The sequence below is a fragment of the Dipodomys spectabilis genome, unplaced genomic scaffold (assembly GCF_019054845.1).
Source record: "Dipodomys spectabilis isolate Male_0828 unplaced genomic scaffold, ASM1905484v1 ptg000001l, whole genome shotgun sequence".
Taxonomy (NCBI): Eukaryota; Metazoa; Chordata; class Mammalia; order Rodentia; family Heteromyidae; genus Dipodomys; species Dipodomys spectabilis.
This window is the reverse complement of record NW_024870678.1, coordinates 9,496,480-9,519,531: the sequence shown is the minus strand read 5'-3', so window position 1 is coordinate 9,519,531 and position 23,052 is coordinate 9,496,480. Positions and strand designations below refer to the sequence as shown.

At 41.7% G+C, this 23,052-nt stretch overlaps 1 protein-coding gene across 1 annotated transcript in view; it reads right to left on the bottom strand.

Moving 5' to 3' along the window:
* Slc35f1 (solute carrier family 35 member F1) overlaps positions 1-22,238 on the bottom strand; it is a 350,701-nt gene extending 328,463 nt beyond the window's left edge. The window contains exon 1 of the mRNA XM_042667191.1: positions 22,066-22,238. Within this exon, the coding sequence (XP_042523125.1) occupies positions 22,066-22,238 (173 nt within the window). The remainder of the gene's footprint in view (positions 1-22,065) is intronic.
* Between the last annotated feature and the right edge of the window lie 814 nt (positions 22,239-23,052).

The following is a 23,052-nucleotide window of genomic DNA, read 5'->3' as shown; positions in this document are numbered from 1 at the left end:
CATACTAAAACTATTTATTTAGATAATATTAAGCTGAGAGTGCAATTTCTTCTCTTAAGAAATAAATACACAGACAAAAGAAACATCTAATTGTTACCTTTCATCTGAAACCCTATCCATACTAAACTTGATCTTAACTTCTCCTTTCTCTATGGCTCCAACTGTGTGAGGTGTCCTATTGTAACTCATGGCTACACATTGTTGTACTGAAAAAGAATAAATCCATTGTTATATTCATATTTATTTAATGCAAGGGGAAATGAAGTAAGAAGCCAAAGAGTAATACCAGTCAAATAGAATAGCATAGTAAGTTCACTGGGTGGAATGTGTATGTAGTTATTTGAGACTGGCTCCAAGATTAGCAATCATGTCACAGGGATATAGTACGTTAAATGGTGACATTGAACTCTGTCTCTTATTAAATCAAACATTAAAAAATTGTATCTTGAACTTTGTTTTGAACACTATCAGAACAGTTCTGTCCTTAAAGGAAACCATGAAGTATACTGGTTTGATTTACTGTTTATTTGATATTTATATCTTAACCAAATACTATCCCCAAATTGTAAATTTTGTAACTGAGAAGGAATGTTATCCAGATCAAATCTGTATTTATAAAGACCAGAAATCCCTTTATGAGTGAATTACATAAATATCTTCCATACAGTGAGGTAGCCTGCATAATATTTTGAGGCATTCTTAGATATCATTATTTCTATCCAAAAAAAGTCCTTAATAGTTTTCAGAAATTCCCTTACCAAAATGTGCCTTCTCATTATGATCCGAAAATATCTTCTTAATATGATTCCTTGAGTGTGTCCTAGCTATTAAAAAAAAAAACAACTTCACCCTATTAACCTGCTTCCATTAGCCTTTCATTCAGGAATAGCACATTGGAGTTCACCATTTTAAAGAATACAGGACTGTCTTGAAAAGTATTGGAAGTCATGGTTTTCAATTCACAGTTAAGAAGATGACTCCTATCCTAAATGTCAAACATTAACTACTCAATATAGTTTCAATTTCTAAAATTACCCTGCAACTGTTCATTCCCTTGCCAGCCTTTTCCTATAGCTAATGAGTTTCCCCTCAGTGTCTCAGCAGAACAGGCTCAACAGACAACCTTCAAAATAACTTCCACTTTTGTTATGCCTAGTCAGTGAAAAGCAGTGGTAAATCCCATTGAATGTGAAAGAAAACATCAGTAAGGACAAGCAGAGGAGCATCCACCAAGCTGTGAACACCAAGCCCAGAGTCCTCTTCAGCATCTCGGTGAAGAACAGTCACAAAATGAAGGACCTCACCAAGCCCACATGTATTTTGCAACTTGTTACAAAAGCACTCTCTGCCCACTGCCCTGGCTGTCTGATGGCTACTCAAAATTCTGGCACTCACAGTGGTAAGAAAGAAGGCTGGGAAGTCTTAGCACAAAAGCAGTTTTCTCTATTCTTTCTATGAAATAGAAAAGGGAAAGGAAAAAAAAAACCACTTTCCTTTTTCTGAAATTTTTCATAAACCAAGGTGCCCAAGGAGAAGCTCTGACTAGTGTTCTGCATAATTTACATAGATTAATATTCTCTTCTATTCTTTTTGGGAGGTGATTAATTACCATGGCAACCAGCATATCACAAGACATCTTTGCTTACTCAGGAATATCATGAGAATGGTACACATTCTTTAAAACAACAACAACAACAACAAAAAGTAACAGTGCCTCAAAGAAAATGGGAGCTCCTTATGTATCATGTTGTTTTTAAAATAATTTGCTACTTTAAAATACAATTTAGAGGGCTTCAGGTAGCTTTGCTTTCTAAGGAAGAAGTGAACTCTAAATACTGATATATGGCATGCACACGTTATTCAAGATATAAGTATACAGTTTATTATTCATGATACTGTATATATGTCCAAAAAACACTATGAGGAAAAATTGAAAGAATAATTATTGGGACTTCAAGCTGGGCACCAGTGGCTCATGCCACAATCCTAGCTACTCAGGAGGCTGAGATGTGACGGTTTCAGTCCAAACCAGCCAGGGCAGGAAAGTCTGTCAGACTTTTATCTCCAATTAACCACCAGAAAACCGCAAGTGGCACTGTGGCTCAAACTGATAGAGTGATAGCCTTGAGCAAAAAGGCACCCAGGATCCTGAGTTTAAGCCATACAACTGATGAGAGAGAGAGAGAGAGAGAGAGAGAGAGAGAGAGAAATAGGGACTTCAACTACTGCAGTAACTATGGAAATAAGTATGGAGGTTCCTCAAAAGATATAAATAGAACTACTATGCAATCCAGTAATACCATTTTGGGCATATAGCCAAAAGAATGTAAGTCAGGTTACAATAGAGACTTCTGCACATGTTCATTGCAGCACTATTTCCAATAAGCCAAGCTTTGGAAAAAAACCAGATGCCCTACATAATGGAGTATTAATCAGCCAAGAAAACAATGATATTTGGTCCTTTGTATGGTTCAGCCATAAAGAAGAATGAAATCAGTAGATCATTTTCAGGGAAATGAATGGAACTGGAGATCAATATGTTAGGCCCAGAAGGACCTCTCTCTTGTGCATGCTAAAGGACAAGAAAAACATATACATACACACATATAAGATCGATAGCACTCTCTCTCTCTCTCTCTCTCTCACACACACACACACACACACACACACACACTGTATGTTTATAATTGTGGAACTCTTTGAAGGTGAACAATGCCAAAATACATTTCATCTGTGAATGAAGATGGCAAAACAATCTCACTGAAAGCAGTTGAATAATAATAGGGGTAACCTGTTGTCACCCTTTTTGATTTTGGTACCTCTTGTATCATATATAAGTTTATCTGATTTGAGGATCGGAAGGGGAATCACAGAAATGGTGAGACGAAGGACAAAGGGTGAACCAATGCCACAGTGATACTCACAAGATACTATGTTGGAAATGAATTTTACAATAAACTTCACTTTGTAGGAGGAGAAGGGGGGAGGGAAAGCGGGAGAAAACAAGGGAGGGGGTAACAATGTTTGACAAGAATTGTACTTATTTCCTTACTTATACAACTGTAATCCCTCTGTTCATTAACTTTACAATAAAAATAAATTAATTAAAATAAATTAATTAAAAAGTAATAGGGAGTAAGATTGATGGGAATAGTTGATCTGATTAATTGTATTTGTATGTGTAAAATGAAACCCCACTGAATAATTAATACTTTAAAAAATGAATGACAGGATTATAAAATGTCCTTAACTCATAGGGGGTTTGGGCACTAGTAGGAAAGGAAGGGAGAGCAGAGTGGGTGAAGGAGGGTAAATATGATCAAATACTTTATGGACATGTGTGAAACTGAATGATAAAACTTATAGACACTGGTTTAGGATGTGGGGAACATGATGGGGTGGGAGGGGTGTGACCAAGGGGTGAGTCTGATCAAGCTATCATATGCACACATATGGACATGTCAAAATAAAACCCTCTGTACAGTTAGCTGATGCTAAGAAAAATATAGGGAAAAGAAATGAGGGCTTTGTCCACATTTGTGACCTATCTTCATATGTGTCATATTCATTTCATCGGCATCAATTCTAGCTTTAAAGCACAAAACCAGAGCTTTATTAGTAATTGCATAAGAAAGTTGTTATTGGGCTGGGAAGGTGGCTCAGTGGTAGAGCACTTGCCTTGCATGCATGAGGCCCTGGGTTCGATTCCTCAGCACCACATAAGCAAAAAGAAAAAAGCCGGAAGTGGCGCTGTGGCTCAAGTGGTAGAGCGCTATCCTTGAGCTGAAGAGCTGAGGAACAGCACCCAGGCCCAGAGTTCAAGCCCCATGACCGGACCCCAAAAAAAAAAAAAAAAAAAAAAAAGTTGTTATTGCCATTTTTCTGAACAGCAAGAACTGTAACAAGGAAGGTCTTCCTAAAGGTAAGGTTTGCTCATTGCCTTCAAAGGAAATATTGATGAACATCAATATTTTCTGGAAGTCCGAGTTCTGGAGGTCCCACATGGTCCTTGTGGTCTTCATACCTTCCCTGTAAAAGACATGCATGAGGCAGCACTAAGATATATCAGGAAGCTAGTTTTTAGAAACAAAGGGTTTGATTGTTTGTTGTTTCCAGAAGAAATGTCTGAAATTTAACTCATCTACTACTTTCTATCTTACACGTTCATGAATAGAAAGTTCGTTTACCTGGATAGAGAAAATAAAGGCATAAAAAGGTAGGATTCATTGCCATACTTGAAGGCATAGTATAATGGTTAAGATTTCTGACTCTAAATACAAATTAGGTGAGTTCAAATCTCAGCTCAATTACTTGTCTTATTATCTTTAGCTTTTTATGCCTTGGTTTTATTCTCTCCATGAAATAGAGATAATAGTAATAGAAAACAAATGAAATACATGTCTAAATTTGTTGTTGCTGCTACACCAAAAATACCTCCATTCGCATTAGCTTTATAAATAATGGGATTTGCTTCTCACATTTCAGAGGACTGGGAAGTCCAAGCAGATTCAGTGTCCTGTGGGTGAGAGCTGCTCTCAACTTCCAAGATGGTACTTCTGGCTGTGTCCTCACACAGTGGGAAGACAAAGGGTAAATTCTGTGTCTATACAAGGTAGATGAGATGGAAGGACCAGGAACTTTTTAAAAAGGACTCTAATCTCACTGATGGTGGAGCGTTCATGCCTAATCACCTAATGTTGGGGTTACTGCCCCAACATTAATTTTGGAGAGACACAAATATTCAAACCATAGTGATGCATTAGGTAACAACAGTGCAAAGCAATAGGTATTTTCCCACCTTGATCTGGAGCCACCTTTCTATCCATACTTGCTCAGAGACTAGCAGCAACAATTGAGCAGATAACTGTTCATAGGAGCTTGTTGGACTGTGTGAAGTCATATGTTGGACTCCTATAAAGGCACTTCAAGTCTTGCCACTGTCTCTAGAAATCCAGAGTGAATTCTACAGCAGCCTGAACATGCCCAACCCTGCCTTCACAACAACCTATAATTAATTATATCCATGCAAAGTGAAAATAATCCCTAGGAATGACTTGAGTACATCTGGAAGGCAAAAATGATCAAATGGTATGCCAAAAGATGGTTGACCTATAAGAGAATGAACTTGGCAGAGTTTAAGCCATTAGTCAACCATGAGCTTAGAGAGAAACAGGCCATAGTCACCATGAAAACAAATCAATGAAATTAAAGCATATCTTTGGGGTCATCCAGATGAATCAACAACATCTTTACTATACCTGACATTTGGGGTCTTTAGAAAAGCAATACCTGTGCAGTATGATTTTCTTTCCATTTGTTCTTATAACTGCTCTCTTTTTTATGTTTTTATTGTAAAAATAGTATACAGCGGGGTTACAGTAACATGAGAAAGGTAATGACTACATTTCCTTCTGAGCATTGTTACCTCCTCCTTTGTTTTCCCCTTACCATTCCTTCCCTCCCCCACCATATATGAGTGGATCATTTTCATACAATGGAAAGTAACTTAGTTTGGGAAAGATATTTTTTCACTGGCACTGAAATAAAAAATATACCTAAATTCTGATACATGACACAGGCACAATTATAATCATAACAAAATCAAATGCTTGCTACATTCAAATAGGCCCAGAAAGTTGCTAATACCAAAATCTGCCAAACAACAGCATTAAGTAGAATAGCCAAAGTTGTCTGAATGGGAGCCATGAGCAGGTACTGACAATATACCCTGATAACATCTCTGTGTGTGGGATACTAGTACAATCTCCTTTTGATAGCTGAAAGCACAGAGATTAAAAGGGCAAAGGGTAAAAGATTCAAGTCCAGGCAATCTGACCCAGAACCAGTGCCCTTAACCCTGTTCTGTGCATGTCCCTTTCGACAATTACCCTGGGGAACTCTGAGAGCTACAAACAATGGATTATTTTACTCCATAATAGCTCAGATTTAGTTGCCTGCTCAAAAACCCTTTCCCAGCACCCACTGTGACTGAAATCCGTGCCAGGAACTGAAGGGAGTAAGAAAGAGAAATAAGACTGGGCCCTACCCCCTCCCACATCAATTGCCTACAGTCCAGTAGGAAGATAAGAGTAAAATACAAACAAGCACATTTCCAGCTAATGTGTGATCAGCGGTTAGAAAGGATAAAGTGATGTGAGCATAAATTCAACCTCTTACTTCCTTAAGACAAATTCAATCCCACCCCCCCCCTACTTTAGGCACCTACTGAGAAGCTAATTTAGCATGAAGGCTTAGCAAAGAAGACTGGCTTGGTCTTGTGCTTTGAATCCAAGGGAAATTTTTTACTCTACATTTAAATTTTAAATAGTTTAGGGCCTTCCTTTAAATCATCCCAAGGCACTAAAGACATTATTCCCACAAAATGAGGTCCAACGTACTTCTACTCTTGGGAGAAAGGTAAAACCATGCCACTAAAGTTTTCTTCTAGGAAATACCCACTAGGGACTGTCCCTTCCAAGAAGATGTCCATGTGACAGTGGGAACAGAGTATATAGTGCCTCACCTCTTATCCCTCTTCTTCTAGACTGGCTTCTGCCACGATGCCCTGGCTCCTACAGACCAAACCTTCTAAACTAAAGTTAGACCTGAGCCCCCGGTGGGGCCAACTAAAGACCTATGTCTTGGATGCAGGAATGAGACCATGAACAGCACGCCAGACATTTTCTGGAATTGCAGTGGAGCTGTGGAGAAGCAACGCCCCTTTGTAATGCACTTATGGAGTCAGAAGATGTGAGTCCAGCCTTCCTCATGGAGGCAGCCTGTCTGGGAATCACGCTAAGAGGAAATAAATGGAGCCCAAGACATGGAGCAAAAAGCAGCCTCCCAGAAACATCTTTTTAGCCCCTAGATCAGGTTACCTTGGACTTCGCAAAGGCAGGAGACAAAGAACTGCATGTTTACTCTTTCCTTTGTCACTGGAAGGGAGCAAAATGGTAATAACTAATGTCCACTCTATAAAATGCTATGTAAGAGCTTGGGTTTGAAATCAAATAGGTTCAAGTCTTAACCATGCCACTCAGCGTCTATGCAATTTAGCAGACCTCTCTGGTTCAAAAGCTTCATCTTCAAAATGTAAGACTATAAGAAGACTAGCATACAAACACTGCCTGAGTTTCTAGCATCCTGGCTCATACAAATTTCAGATCTGCTAGTCTTCACAATTACAAAAGCCAATTTCTGAAAATAAACCTCTCTCCCTATTTTTTCAGAAATATATAGAGTTTTAGAGGGATATAGATATAGCACATTCTGTATTATATATATGTCTGTAGAATATAAGTTATATATACAGTATAGATAGATTCAGTTGGTCCTCTTGGCTCACCTCTCTAGAGGACATTGACACAGTCATTATCCTAGCTATCGGCCAACCGTTTGTAAGACTGGTCAAGTGATTAGAACATGACCATGACTGAAGATCTACTGAGCTCATTCACCTCACAAAAATGTCTAAGCCACTTTCATTAAAATCCTAAGTTGAGCATTTCACCGTGCATATAGGAGTACAAAGAAAATTATTGTCTATGGCTTATACTTTTTCCGACCTCTGGTTCAAATCTGCTGCATGATTAGAACTTTTCATGGAAAATAACTGTTCTTGAGGTCCAGATCACATCTCAGGACACTGTACCACACTGTTTTCCTGAAGAACCATGTTTAAAAAACAGAAAAAGGAAAAAAAAAAACCACTGAGTTACTGTGTTTTTACCCATTGATTTAGAAGGGAAGATTGTTTTTAAGCAATGTATAAAGAAAACTGATTGATCCTTCCGTAACTAATAGGTATTGATAGGTAAAATTATCAGCCCAGGCTCTGGGTATAGAAATTGATCCAGACTGGTGAAACTGAAAGCAATACATTATCACCAATGACTCTGAGAAATGTCCTCAATGCTCCCGTCACATTCTGTAAACAGTATTTCTGTGTTCACTATTATTTATCAGCCATTTACTAAGCACTTCATTTTTCTTCCCCTTGATTACATTTTCCCACAACCCCCTTTTCTATCAGAAAACACAAACCAGCATATTTCTGGAATGGAAGCAATGGGACTTAGGTTGACATGGGAGTAGAAGGAAACCCTGCCAAATGTCTCTTAAAAGCTGAAACATGTGCTCACTAAAAATAGCTTCTTACACGGCTCAAGGAAAGAATTTTTTTTTTCCTTTTAAACTCTGGTCTGAGAGATCTATTTTCATGAATCAATTCATCAGCTATCGATTAGCTTCTCTCATTAGCATCTCTAATGGCTGCAACAGACAATACAAAGCTGCTTTGGAGGCAGCAAATGGAGGGAAACACACCCAACAAGGGTCCATACCCCAGACAGAGGTTTAAACACCATCCCCTTATTCATTCATTCCTTCCTTCATTCATTCAACCAATCTGAGACCTTAACCATCCCAAGATCAACCGTGATCTCCAAGAGCTTGAGTCCAGGAGGAAGCCATGACCAAATTGGCCCCTATTAACCATCTCGAGTGATGTGGCTACTAATGAGAAACCCAACAAGAAATCCTGGAGAATAAAACTAATGCCAGCAATAGACAAGAAACAACACACTTGTTTCCACACTTCTTTCATCTCTAAGTTGGGCTCCTGTAACGTCATATGTAAATACTCCATATTCCTTTTGAATGTGTGGGTATGTTACTTCTTGCTGATGCTAGCTTCTCTTCAAGTTAATCATCTTCTTTTGCAGACTGGCTTATGTTGAGTCAGCATTTAACATTTAGAGGCATATTGCTTACAACAGCTATCAGAACTGCCCCCACTCAACCCTGCACAGCGGCCATACAAATGACATCAAGAATGGAAGCCAAATGACTTCATTACTCTTTTTTATGTAGGGAGAGCTCTGATAGTGTCATAAAGCAAGTTTCCACCGCTGACAAATAAATAAATAAATAAAGCGCCCTGCAATGGCGATACAAGAAAGACTTCAGCGAGGAAAGGTGGTCACAGTTAGCAGCCTTCTGGCACTGCCCACCTCCTTAAAGTGTCACATTGATGCTTCTTAGAGCAGGAATTTAAAAACTAATGAGGCTGAATGGCACTACTAGAAAAAATAATATGCAAGCCAATTTCCATTCAGTTCTAAGGCAGATAAGTTCAATCTTTTCAGATACAGCCTATCTTTTCAGAGTGATCTATTTAAATATACTGAGGTATCTAATGACTCCTTGGCTGCAGCTTTAAGAAGGATCTTTGAATGCTAAATTCTTTCTGCCTGGGCTATTTGCCTCCAGGACATGGGAACCTATGATGGTGCTGAAACGGCTGAGCTGTGATTTATTCTGCAGTACCAGCACATGAAGAGGAGAGATTATGCATATATGTAGGAAATAAACTTCATTTGCTTTGTCAAAAGATCTTTGAGCTATATTGTCACGTATAATCATCACAGGTTTTAAGAAACAGGAGGTTTAGGAACACTGAATTTCTGATAGCTTGCCAAGCTCCTTATGACTCTTGAATAGGTATGCTCTGAGACACTGATGGAATGCCTCTGGAAACCCAGTGAGAGGATGCTTGAACCCACTGGAGCAAATGTCTGGACCTACTTCTAAGTTGATCTCTGGCATTCTCCTACATGCTTACGTGTTCTTCTCCCTTAGCCCAAAGTGCTTAGATATCTCTACTGGCATAAATTCCCTCAGATCTGCCCTTATGTCCAGTGTTTCATGTTCCAGACATGCTTCAAGTAATGCTTCCATCTTCCCTATGACTGATTACATCTTTGAAGAGGAAAGCCATCTAATTGGTTACCGAAATATTAGCTGATTAGATTAAGATGTGTTCAAGAGCAAGGTATTTGTATCTCCTAAACACACTTCAGACTCTCATTGAAGCAGACATAAGAATTGATCCAATTTTGCTTAATTTTCAAAAAGTGATGCATATAAGGAAGAAATTTAATTCAAATTAACTTCTGATTGTAGAACTTGTATTTGTGAGTGGAAATAAGAAAAAGGTGTTCTCCCTACCCCTTTAACTAGAGCTTTGTTTAAGAGCATTGAACTAAATACTATATAACCCTCTTATGTTTCCTCCCATTGTCCATTACAGGTATATTAATTCATTCAACAAGTATTATCTTATTGCTTCCAACCACCCTTTGTGGTAAAGAATCAGGCAGTACAAATTTCTTTTTTGCAAAACAAAAGGTGTAAATTTTTGCCTTTTTACTGGTGCTATTTTACTCACGTGTCTAATAGTAACTTAAAACAGAAGAGAATCCTCAGGTTTCCAAATCTAAGGAATTACTTTCTAGCCATGATCAGGGAAAATAGGAAATGATAATTCAGCTAAAGAAAAAAAATCTGTTGTCTTAAATCACCAATCCACAGTCTAACAAATTGTGCCCATGTACATACATACTTTCCACGACCATTGCATATGTGATGTGTGTGTGAAAGAGAGAGACAGAGAGAGAAAAAGGGACAAACTACTTCCTTCCTGTCAGTCTGTGTGCATGTGTATATATGTGTGTGAGAGAAGGAAAAAGAGACAGAGAGACAGAAATCCAGCCAGACAAAGATGTATGACAGAGAAAGATAAATGGATGGACAAAGACTCACTATAGTATCTAACACTTATTATTTAAGAAATATATATATAGGGCTGGGAAGGTGGCTCAGTGGTAGAGCGCTTGCCTTGCATGCATGAGGTCCTGGGTTCGATTCCTCAGCACCACATAAGCAAAAAGAAAAAAGCCACAAGTGGTGCTGTGATTTAAGTGGTAGAGCACTAGCCTTGAGCTGAAGAGCTGAGGGACAGTGCCCAGGCCCAGAGTTCAGGCCCCACGACCGGACCCAAGAAAAAATACATATATATATATATATATATATATTTATTTATTTATAAATCATATGATATATTTAAATATATCACATAAGTATGTTTTAAGTATTTTTAAAGACCAATAAAAGGGTAACTCTATGGGCTAATTAGATTCATTTGTGTTTTATCAATTCTAGAAATAATCAGGACCATAGGTTTTATGATGAAATCTAGGATCAGCATTTAGGAGCAGCTGGTGGTGCCTTAGTTGACTCCACCTCCACCAGCAGATGAGATCAGCACAAGCAAACATACAGTCTTTGTAAAAAGCATTACATTCTTGCCATGCAGACACAACTTCGAAACCTCAATGTTCCCTGACCAGTCTCCACCGGATGTGTGTCCAAGCGCCTCCCGTCCTAGGATGCCAGAGCATCCCTGAATAAACAAGAACAACATGAGTTCCACTGCAGCACTCATCAGGTACAGTGTGTTTGGTTGGGTTTTGTGATGTTTCAGACTAGCTAGAAATGGACGTGCGCTATTTCCAAGGGCAGATTATCTCCTTTCAGGTTGGACTGAAGGCCCCTCGCCAGGCCAGGCAGTTGTGGAGAAGTAAGATTGCTGAACAGACGCTCCTCCCGGGCTCCTCTGCACTCCCCCCCCCCCCCCAGCCTTCTCCTTTCCTTGTGGTCCCTACCTCGGGCTTCTCACAGGATACCCCACCCACCGGCCATGGAGAGCTGTGAGGACATCCGTAGGGGACAAGGCACTCAGAGAGCCAGTGTTTCCCAGGCCTGCAGCAGGATCCAGATCGGGACAGAGACTCCAGCCAGCCAGCCCCGGGAACCTGACTTCACAAAGAGCTCCACTGATCCAGCCAACATCTGGGCTTCCCTCATTAGCACATTAAAGCTGCTCTGTCCCTTCCCTCAGAGCAGCTCTGTCCGCCCTGCTGCAGGCCTCTATAGAGCCTTTTAGGGCCTAGCTCAGTTTGAAACCTGCCCAGTTCAAGAGGCAATAACCCTTTCCTGAAGCCTGTCAGAGCTGCCCCCCACAAACCACAGGTAGCAAAGTCCCAGCCCAAAGACAGCACAGACATCAGAACGGATGCCTGGTACCACATGCAACTTCCCCCACAGGAAGATTTCTCCATAAGGAAAAGAAAATTAGAAATACTTTTAGCAAAAGAAATAAAGGAGGGAAGAGAGGCAGAAGGGAAAGAGGGAAGGAAGGAGGAAGGAAGGAAGGAAGGAAGGAAGGAAGGAAGGAAGGAAGGAAGGAAGGAAGGAAGGAAGGAAGGAAGGAAGGAAGGGAGGGAGGGAGGGAGGGAGGGAGGGAGGGAGGCAGGGAGGTTGATTCAGAAGGGAAAGCAGGAAAGAGGGAGGACATTGAAGAAGGAGAGGTGGGGACAAGAGGGAAAGAGGAGCAGAGGGTGGAGGAAAAAGAAAAAGGAAAGACAACCACAATGATACAATAAGCTAGAGCCTTGTTCACAGATGGATGGTTTCCCTTCAGACTCTAGACACTGCTCAGGAGAGGAGGGAAGGGCCAGGGCACTGGTTGTGAGTGGCAGCCCACTGCTGCTGAGGAGAGTTCTCGTAGTTCACAGTATGAGTGATGGTGCAAAGCCCTGAAAACCCAGGCTTGCCTTTTGATTTTGTAACCAGGATAACAATCACATACTGCTTGGCTGTTTCCCAAGGCCTTTCTTGAGGTATTTTGGATAGATAGATAGATGGATGGATGGATGGATGGATGGATGGATGGATGGATGGATAGATAGATAGATAGGTAGATAGATAGATAGATCGATATATCCAATGGGACATGAATTGTGGTTTACAACTAAGAACACTGAAGGTCCCTCAAGTTGTCACTTGCCTTAGGGATAATCTGTCATCTTCTCAAGGGAAATACCATCATCATTCTGGTAATCCACACCATCTCTTGAAATCCCTCTTCTCTCCAATAGCACAGCCCTCTCCCACAATCTGTTCTCCACCCGCAGATACAGTGGTCTTTTCAACCCCAACAATTACTCCACTTAAAATCCACCACTTGCCCCCATCCCATTTGGAGTGGCATGACCAGCCTCTGCTGCTCTTGCCCCAGTTCTTGCACTCTGGCTCAGCTTTCCTCCAGGTCATTATGCCTGCCTGTCTACTCTCAGCACCTCTGTCTGGAACACACAAGTCTAACACCTCCAGGGTTAAGCACCTCTCCCACCCATGATTAGATATATGTACCCCTAGAATCCCGACTCACTGTCATTCCCACTTAGGTATTCAGCCGGGATCTGGACATTTCAAGTGTTCTGCTGTAAAACAATGGAGAGATTTTTTTTCCAGCTCATTGTAAACAATACTTTTGTAAAACACAATAAAAAAAATCAATTATACTAAAAATGAAATAACAAAAAAAGAAGACTGCATTTTCTCTCAGTATTAGAACAAAAGATACATAACTATTTTGTCAAAAATATTCTGTCAGAGTGAGATCAAAGGAAGAAAATTTTAGGAGAAGATCACAAAGGCACAATAGCTAGGTGTATCTGGTCATTAAAAAAAATGAATTTTGGGGGCTGGGAAGGTGGCTTAGTGGTAGAGTGCTTGCCTTGCATACATGAGGCCCTGGGTTCGATTCCTCAGCACCACATAAGCAAAAAGAAAAAAGCCGGAAGTGGCGCTGTGGCTCAAGTGGTAGAGCGCTAGCCTTGAGCTGAAGAGCTGAGGGACAGCGCCCAGGCACAGAGTTCAGGCCCCATGACCAGACCGCTCCCCCCCCAAAAAAGAAAACAAATGAATTTTTATCGAAATGAACTCCCAAGAAATGGGCACAAGAGGTTTAGTTAGTTTCTGTCTTTGGGAGGGTAAGGAGAGGGCCACAGAAATGGAGGCACAAAGGGTGAACAAATGCAGTAGACATCAGATACTAAGTTGAAAATGAAAGACAACTTGTAGGCGGGGACAGGAGGGAAAAAACTGGGAGAGCAAGGAAAGGTTGACATTGCTCAAAAAGAAATGTACTTTTCTGTGACTTATGTAACTGTGGCTCCTCTGTATATCACCTTACAATAACAATGAAAATATTCTGTCACACTTTGGCAGATATTTCTAAGTGCTTATTTCTGTTCTTATCACAGTTAGAACATATGGCTTTGGGGTCCAGAATTATTCTGAAGACTACACTAAGTAGCTGGTTCTGTGCTAGCTAGCTCATTCAGCCCCCCAATCTCCATCAGCCCTATCTAGTAAGCAGATCTCTGTCCTACACTGCTCTCCTATAACCTTTCCATAAATTAGTACAGAATACTTGCCATGTTTCAGACATGCAGTGTATCTTCCCCCAAACACTTTAACCTTCTCCCTAGCTGTGGTCCAGATTCTATTCAAATCAAGCACTACCTTCTCCATCCTGGACACTTTTCATGTTAAGACTCCAAAGTCCTCTCCCCTAAACAGCAGTACTAACCACCTAATTCTAATCTCAAGTCTCTTCTCTCTCCTTCTGACCTATAGATTGCAGCAAGAATATATCCAGGCACATCTTGAATCATGCTGGTTCTCTACTCAATAGCCTACACTCTAATAATGAATGATAGAGTGAAGTCTAACTGGTTATTACAGCATCTAAGACTTTCCATTACCCGGTTCATGCTACAGTCCTAGTCCCAAATGACTGTACACATCTGTCTTCAAACTGGATACTTAATCCTCCTTTCCTAATCTTTTTCTTTCATATATGATGATTTATCCTTATTCTCTCTCCCTCCTCATGCATGTCTTCCTACTCATCTTCCAATACCATGGGCAAATGCAACTTCTGACCATTCCTGCCTTGTCTGCCAAGGCACTATCTTTCTCTTCTGTGCTCTTACAAAAGCATTAAGGTGAGTGACCACATGAATTCATCTCCCCCATCTAGAATATGGTAACATCTTTTTATTATAATAATAAGTAATGTGGTGCTCTATAATTTAGATGAGATGTATGTTTTATAATATAAAACTGAAAAAGTTAGCTACTATGTAAGTGCTAAGTTTTAGCTCAAATATTCTCATTAGAGTAGGATAGCAAGTTATGTCATAAAGAATGCAGAACTCATCCTCATAGTTATATCTTGTTTGAAATCTTTCCTTGTGACAGTACGCCAGCATGTGCCAAGCAAAATGTTGCCTATGCCCTGTCAATGCACATTAATATTTTCAAGAAACTCTGTTTCCACAAGTTCTATGACAACAGCCTTGCATGGTTCTATTTGAACAACAGGATAATATTCAGATCTGTTCTCCTTTTTCTTCTAAAATTCTGATCATTTTATTGTTTTGTTTTCAAGTAACATATGAAACAAACTCAATTCTATTCAACAAGAAAGGTCTGCTTCTTGAATCTGTATACACATCAAGCTATTTCATCTGTTTGGTTCTTCTTAAGTAGCTGCCCTAAGGATAAAACAGCTAACTTATAGGGATTTTCTGTTAGATTAGTTTGAAAACCTAATTTGGAGAGGTAGTATATATGTTTCCACTTTATGTGAATTGCTCCTTTGATGGGTTATGTTAAGATGTTTAAAACAGAAACTCCACCAATGGCACCAAAAGGCCCAACTAGCCTGCAGCTCACTCTGATCTAGCAGAGCCCCCCATATAGTTGGCACCCAAAAATATTCACTGAGCAAAAGACTGTCATGTTGAGTGAATGGATGAAAGACTTGTCTTATTCAATAGACTAGAGTACTTAGTACTTGGTGCTTCCTCAGAATTTAAGATGCTGTGTAACCCCATCACTATAAATCCAGATATGATTAGATTTGGGTTTTTAAAAAAATCTATGAAATGTTTATTCAGTTGTAGTAGGTCTACAAAATTAATAAAATGGAGAAAGAATTGATGGGTTGTAATCCCAGAACTGGTAAAATAATACTTAAGGTATCATTTTTTAATCATCACAGTTGCATAGATAATTATTCTTGAGAAGAAGTTTAGAATGTAAGTGGGAAAGGAAATAATTTTAAATTCAATAAGAGTACATATAAACAAATTACATATCTACTAAGATGAGACATTCTTTCTAAGAAAATATTTCCTAAAGCAAATTTATTTTCATTGTTGTCTTTGACACTTTCTGTCAAGGATCTTTCTTTATTTTGTCAAATTTCTTTTTAACTGTTGTCCATTCTAGAATTATAAGGCCAACAGGCCAGAATAAGAAGTTTAATATAAACAACATACTGGACAACTTATTTACATGATTCCAGTATGCAGACATTTGGCAGCACCCAGTATGGCATTACATAAAACAATTCAGAGTATGAACTGCACCATTTTACTTCAAATAGCAATATGCATGTTAAGCTTCCCAGTTAGATTCTAAGGCAATTCCCAAGAACAATGTTACCTTCCAGAAGAGGGCTCACAGTATATAGTACCTCCTTAAGAATAAATGAATATAAGCCAGGCACTGGTGGCTCATACCTATAGTCTTAGCTATTCAGGAGGCTGAGATATGAGAATCACAGTTCAAAGCCTTCCCAAGAAGGAAAGTCAATGAAACTCTTATCTCCAATGAACCCACAAAAGCTGGAAGTGGAGCTCTGGCTCAAATGGTAGAGTACTGTCAAGACAGTACACAGACCCTGAGTTCAAGCTTAGACTGGCACAGAAGAAGGAGGGAGGAGGGGGGAAAAGAGGGGGAGAGGGAGGGGGAGGAGGAGGGAAAGGAGAAGGGGGAGGAAGAGGAGGAGGATATGAATATGTACTTTTATATGTTCATGCCACTCTCATGAAAAAATAAATATTTACTTTTTCTATGTTTACTGAAGTTTGCCTTCTTATTCATACTTCTTTAGAAGCACAATCAAGAATGTATGTGTTTGAACAATGTATAGTGAATGCTCATTGTCCTGAACTCAATTAAGTTGAAAGCTAAACAACAGCAATAATAAAAAAAAACTTCTGCTGATACTTCACATCTTGCAATCTTCTGTTAGCAGAAATAACATTAACATAAAATATAAATATAAATAATCTTCATTAAATTACCTCAAAATTACAAGGTCAGTCATCTCATTTTCCTATGCCATCTACTCTTCAGCAATGTACAGTAGAAATAGACGCCTAATACGATATCTATTTTGAGATAGTACAAGGTCAAAGAAAATTTACACAGATGTATTTATTTTATTAGACATTAATTACTTGGAAATGTATCCTATTTACCCAAAGAAAACCAAATATCCCTTTAATATAAATAAAAGGTCAAAGAGATTTTTTATTAACTGATTTTTATTCACTAATTGCTCCAGGCACTGTGAGAAAATACTAAATGATCTTTTCATTTATTTTTATTAATTGGTAGCTTTATTTTAAGACATATGTGTCCTTCAAGCATCTTTATTTACTACTGAACCTTGAAATGTCTGTTTTCAATCACACCACCCGGTTCCTTTTTGGGATATTTTCTATCAATTACCCTCATTATCCACCAGTCCTCTTTTCATTTTGACATCTGTTAGAAGGCTCAGCTTGGGGAAGAACTTTACTACCAATTTCTTGCAAAACAAACTGATCCTTATTAACTAAATCTACTATCTAGTTTATGCAAATGTCTATTTCTCCTAGCTTCTTCCTCTTTATTTACTTACTGACTTATTGTGGTTGTGGTATGGAAGTTCGAACTCAGGACCTTGCACTTTCTAGACAAATGTTCTACCACTGATTCACTCCTCCAACCCTCACCATCTATTTCTTGGCAGTCATTCTGTTGGTTCTGTCCTCTTATGAATGACTCGGGAAGGTGAGTCATATATACACCCTGACCCATTGTTCATGGCAAGTTCCCCACTCAGGCGTGCTACCAATTTTCCTAGACATTCCCCTTAATGTTCGCTGGTTTACAATTTGTAACACTTTCAGAAACTTTTGAGTGAACAAAATACATCTAAATATCAGTTGAAAAATTAGTTCCAAATTAAATGACTGGCTGACCCAGGGGGCAACTCATAGTTCACTACCTGACTCCATCAACAGAAACCTTTTTAGAACTTGAGACCACACAATATATGTCTAATTTTGAAGAAAACAGATACAAAGTAGATTCATGGCTCTTTTTGTGGAAAACTAAGAATAATATTCAAGTGTGGAAAGTTCAGCAAAAGCAACACAGATACAAAACATGAAATATGCTAGTTCTCATTTTACATTTTATTCACTACCTATTTCTGAGGAGAAAATCTTCAGACATTTTAATATATAGGTAGTATCTACTTCTATATGTTTCAAACAATCTATTGGTCAGCAGTTTTTGTGAAAGGGTCATCAACTATTGCCCTTAAAGTCTTCTTTCCTTTTCTTTTTTTTTTTCTTGTCTCTGGCAGCGTGATAAATACTATTCCATCATAAGCAAGTAAGTAAAGGACAGTTTGCCATCATATTTTCCTTGTTTGAAACAATGCATTATTTGTATCTTTGGAACATAAGGAGGTAGTCATTATTCCAACATTTAAATTATGTTTCATTTCTTGAATCTCACTGCCAAAACACTTTTGAATAGGACAGGAAAGATAATACAAAACATCCATTAGCTGTCTAAAAAAGAAAAAAAAAGAATTAACTAGCATCTTGTCTTTCATCAAGTCTTGGGGCATTATATTTTTTAATTAAGTTTTTTATTGTGAAAATACTGTACAGAGGGGTTACAGTTACATGAGCAAGGTAATGAGTACATTTCTTATCCAGCATTGTTGCCTCCTCCTTTTCCCCTACCATCCCTTCTCTCCCACCCCCACCCCTACCCCTGGCCTAAATTGTAAAGTTCGTTTTTTGACATAGCATCTTGTACATCTCATTGCTGCAATGGGTCAATCTGTATCCCTATTTAAACAATTTGTTTTTTCCTTTCCCCTCCCCAAATTATACCAACATCAAATACAGTGAAAACAGGGTTTATACCATGGGAGAGGGATATACAAAGCAAAAAGAAAAAAAATCACATGGTACCTTATAAATACATTAGAAACAATGGCAAGGAAGAAAAAAAACACTTGTGTCCCTTCTTGGGGTTCATTTCGCTTAACATCATCTTATTGGAGGTTATTATATTTGAGAGTTTAATTGCTACACAGAAAGGAAATAGGGAAATGTCCCAATTGTCATGTACAAAATTCAGCAATCTACCCCTGAAAGCCTTATAGTAAAGAGAAGGAAAATGTTCTACTAAGGACATAAAAAAATGTAGATTATCAAAGACAAAAAAATGTAGATGCTGTAAGGTAGATTTTTTTTTTTAAGCTAACACTTCAGTTTTATGCTAACCTTTTTGAGAGCAAGTGTCTTTAATTGTCAATCAATACTTCTCTCTTTATCTGTAGGTAGAAGGAGTACAGATAGCGTATGTTTGCATTTTTTTCCTCTAGGTTGGCAGGTAGCTGTGGCTACTGGCGGGCAACATGGGGCTCACCTTGTTCAGTCTAACACTTCTCATACCATTCCATCTTCCTTTCCCTCAGCGATGCTCCTTTGGCTCAACAGGCTGATGAGAGCTGACAATGCCTCCTTCAGTCAATAAGCAGACTACCCCACTAGCTCACAGCAACAGAATGGTGCCAACTGTGTAAGATAAATGCCAAAGTTGGAAGAGCATTTATTTAAATGGGCTTGTAGCTTCTGAATGTGGAAACACTTTCTTCTAGGAACGAAGAATGAAGACAAGGCATGGGTAGGGGAATGTGAGTAAAGGAAAGAGAAGGACTAGGAGGTGAAAGAGAAGGAGAAAAAGTGAACACAACTTGAGTTTTTAAGAAATCAACAAGATGATTTTGCTTAGACCCTAACAGGCCAACCTTGTGGTCATTACTGACTACTGCCACATGTCACAAGGGCTCCGAGGTGTGTGTGTGGGGGGGGGGGGGGGGGGAGTGGTCACTACTAATATTCTCTGTTATTGATACATTCATTGGCCCAAAGGCCAAGTCTCCAGAAGCATACTCATGAAACTATTCCATTAAACATTGTGAAAGATATTCTGATTGCTTTCAGTTCTCTTATCAAAGATGTACTTTTCAAAAGAAATAGTTTCTCCTTTTCCTTTAAGGATAAGGCAAAGCCATTTACTCCATACCCACCCAAAAATGATTTTGAAAAGTGTGAAGAACTTCAAGACAAATGTATATGTAGCCTTTAAAAATGCATTAAAATGGACAAACTAATTGTTTTCGGTTTGAGTCTAAAGGCTATAACCATAGGGTTCTATTCACAAATACCCCTGAAATGAAATGTCATTGACCCAACCTAAGTCCAAGTTCCCCCCTTTGATAATTAGGAATAATACACAGGCTGCATAAGGCTTGGCAGAACTACAACACTGTACCCTTGATGGACCAGGATTTCACTTTACTTGCCTCTGTTGTCCTGTAGACTCACTCACCCTCAACAAACAAACAACAAAATTCAAATAAAGTATGTAGCGATTTCTACTTTTCCATGCGTTTTCTTCAGTACTATCTAGTTATCAAAATCATGGTAGAGGAAAGTAAGTCAAATATGATCAAACGAATTTTAATTTATCTCCATGGAAAACCGAGATTCAAGGAGATAAATGGCTCTGTCACAAGCCACACGACTGGTTAGTGGCAAGAGAATGGTAACCATCCAAGCCCTGCAAGTCTACTCCAGGGATCTGTCATTCTGGCAGACAGAGTCATTATATATCAGAGAATGACCTTTATAGAGTCAATAACTTATAAATACACATAAATAAATACACATAAATAAATTAATCTGTGTGCCACTATTTTCTATTTTGATGAGAAAAATTAATAATTGAAAATAAACTTCTTAAAAATTAAATTGCTAATGGCAGGGCATTTGTAATTTTTTTTAAAGTCAAGTATTCATAAAGAACAGAAAACACATTATATGTATTGAGCCATCATCTTTTTCATTTATTCTGCTCCTTTGTCTATGGCATTTTAAAAATACATGACTAAGTTACAACTTAGACTCCCTACAGCAACTCAGGGTCTCCTTTGGGACTGGATTTCCTCTTGTTTGATCATGAACTGGGGCGTGCAGAAGTACCCACAAGTAAGTTATTATCCATGTTAAGAGATTCTTGAATGGCTCACACAGCCATCCTTGGAAAGAAGGGTTAGAAGCTCCTGTCTTTTAAGGGTATGTCTGTGCTCCTCTCTTTGGATATATGTTGCATCTTTACTAGAGCTTCCTGTCTCAAACGGTTCCATGTGAATTCCTCGGGCCATCTCTGCTACCCCAAAACAGTTTCACACAGAGACCCGTGCGAACAGAGACGGGGTGCGGTACCCTCCAGACGCGCAGAAGAGCACACAGCGCACGCACCTAGAAACGCGAAAGCCCCACTGGCGATGTGATTGTGTTCTATCTGCTCACCAATCGATTGAAGTTACTTAAGTAGCAGAAGTCCCTTTCACATCACACTTGAATCACCGACGCGGGGGGTGGGGGGGACGAGGTGGGGAGGGAGAAGCTCCCAGGTTCATGTTTACCCAGGTCCTTATCAACAGCCCCTCTCTTTGATGGATCCACTACGCAGATTCCAGCACTGGATGCAGAGGAGATCCCCATGGCTTTCGTCAGCCTGAATTTACCCGGCGCCTCCTGCTCACACCCTTCCCGCAACATGTCCCACTCTGCGTGGTCTGGTCCAGGCCTCTAGCCTCCTTTTTGAATGCTCCGAGCCTGTCGGAGGGGCTACCCGAGCATCAGGCAGGAGAGGTGGGTTTCCCTCCGGTCCGCAGGGGCTGTCACCACGACCCTCTCTGCTGGGGAGGGGGTCGGGGGAAACCGAGAGGCAACCACCAGCGGCTGGTGCTTTCCACGCCATCTCTGCAGCCAGGCGGGCGCCTTCCCGCCTCCGCCCTGGCCACGAACCCCGGGTCCCCCCGGTTCAGAGCCGGGTGCCGGTGGGAAAGGGAAGGGAAGTGTTCTGCGTGTGCCGAGGGCGCGCGTGCACCACCCCGGGCGGCCGGCGGAACCTTCTCCCCACCCCGCCCCTCCCAGAACTCGCTCCCGGACCGGCCCGCAGCCGCTCCCGCACTCAGGGGCTCCCCGCGCCAGGACAAAGCTGCCGCGCGCGCGCGCGGCCTCTGGGCGAGCGCGGGGCGCGGAGCGCGCGGGCTCCCCGAGCTTCCCCCGCAGCCACCCAGTCCCCCAGGACCCCAGCGTATCCCAGGGACCCCCGGAGACTCCGGGCCCGAGGTCTGGGCCGGGCGCCGCGGCTCACCTGTTCAGCACTTTGCGGATCCTCTGGCGCACGCCAGCCCGGGTGGCGGCGGACAGGCTCCCGGCGCCGGCGCCGCCGCCCTCGGCCGGCAGGTTCTCGATGGTGGTCACCACATGGTTCGGCGGGGCTGGCGGCGGCTGCAGCTGCGGCTGCGGCGGCTCCGGGGGGATCATCGCGGCGGCGGCGGCGGCGGCGGCGGCGGCAGCGGCGGCGATCAGAACGCAGCGCGGCGCATGGTGCGCCGGCTCCGGGCCCGGAAACGCGCGGGGGACCCGGCCGAGCGGCCCCGGCCCGCGGAGCGCCGCTGCCCGCGAAGGTTCCGCAGAGCGAGGAGGCGGCCCCCCACCCCGGCTACCGCTGCCCGGCCCGGCCCACCACTCAGTCCTCGCACCCGCGCCGCCGGGCCCCCCCGCCCTGCCGCGGCCAGGACCCCGACTCAAGTCCCGGCACGCCCCGAGAAGTGGCCGCGAAGGGAGGCGCGCGGGAGGGGCGCGGAGCAGCCGGGTCGGCCCGCCGGAGGAACCGTGCGTGCGGAGAAAGGACTGCCGCTGCGGGGACTTCGCCTTCCCTCCCCGCGCCCAGGTCTCCTCCGGGCGATCGGCGGCGGGAGCGCGGTCGCCGCTCGCGGGGAAAAAGCTGCCGTGTGTGTCTCACGGAGTGAGAGCCCGCGAGTGAACCAGGAGAGCCGGGCGGGGGCGCCGCGCGGCGGCGGCGCAGGGAGGGGGAAGAAGGGGGACTGCGCGCGCTGCCGCCGCCAGAGGGCGCTCGGGAGGGGGCCTGGCGGCCGAGACCCTCCTGCTACCTCCCCAGGCCCACCCGCTAGGGCGGGGTGGGGGGGGGTCGCTGGTGGGGGTTCTGCGGGGCTTTGGGGAGGGTGTCGGTGTTTTCGGGGCGGGCTGAGGCTAGATCTTCCCGCCGAAGCTGCCGGGACTCTTAGCTCGTGGGAAGTTGCCGTGGAATCCAGCACCACCAGCCCGGGACAGCGGC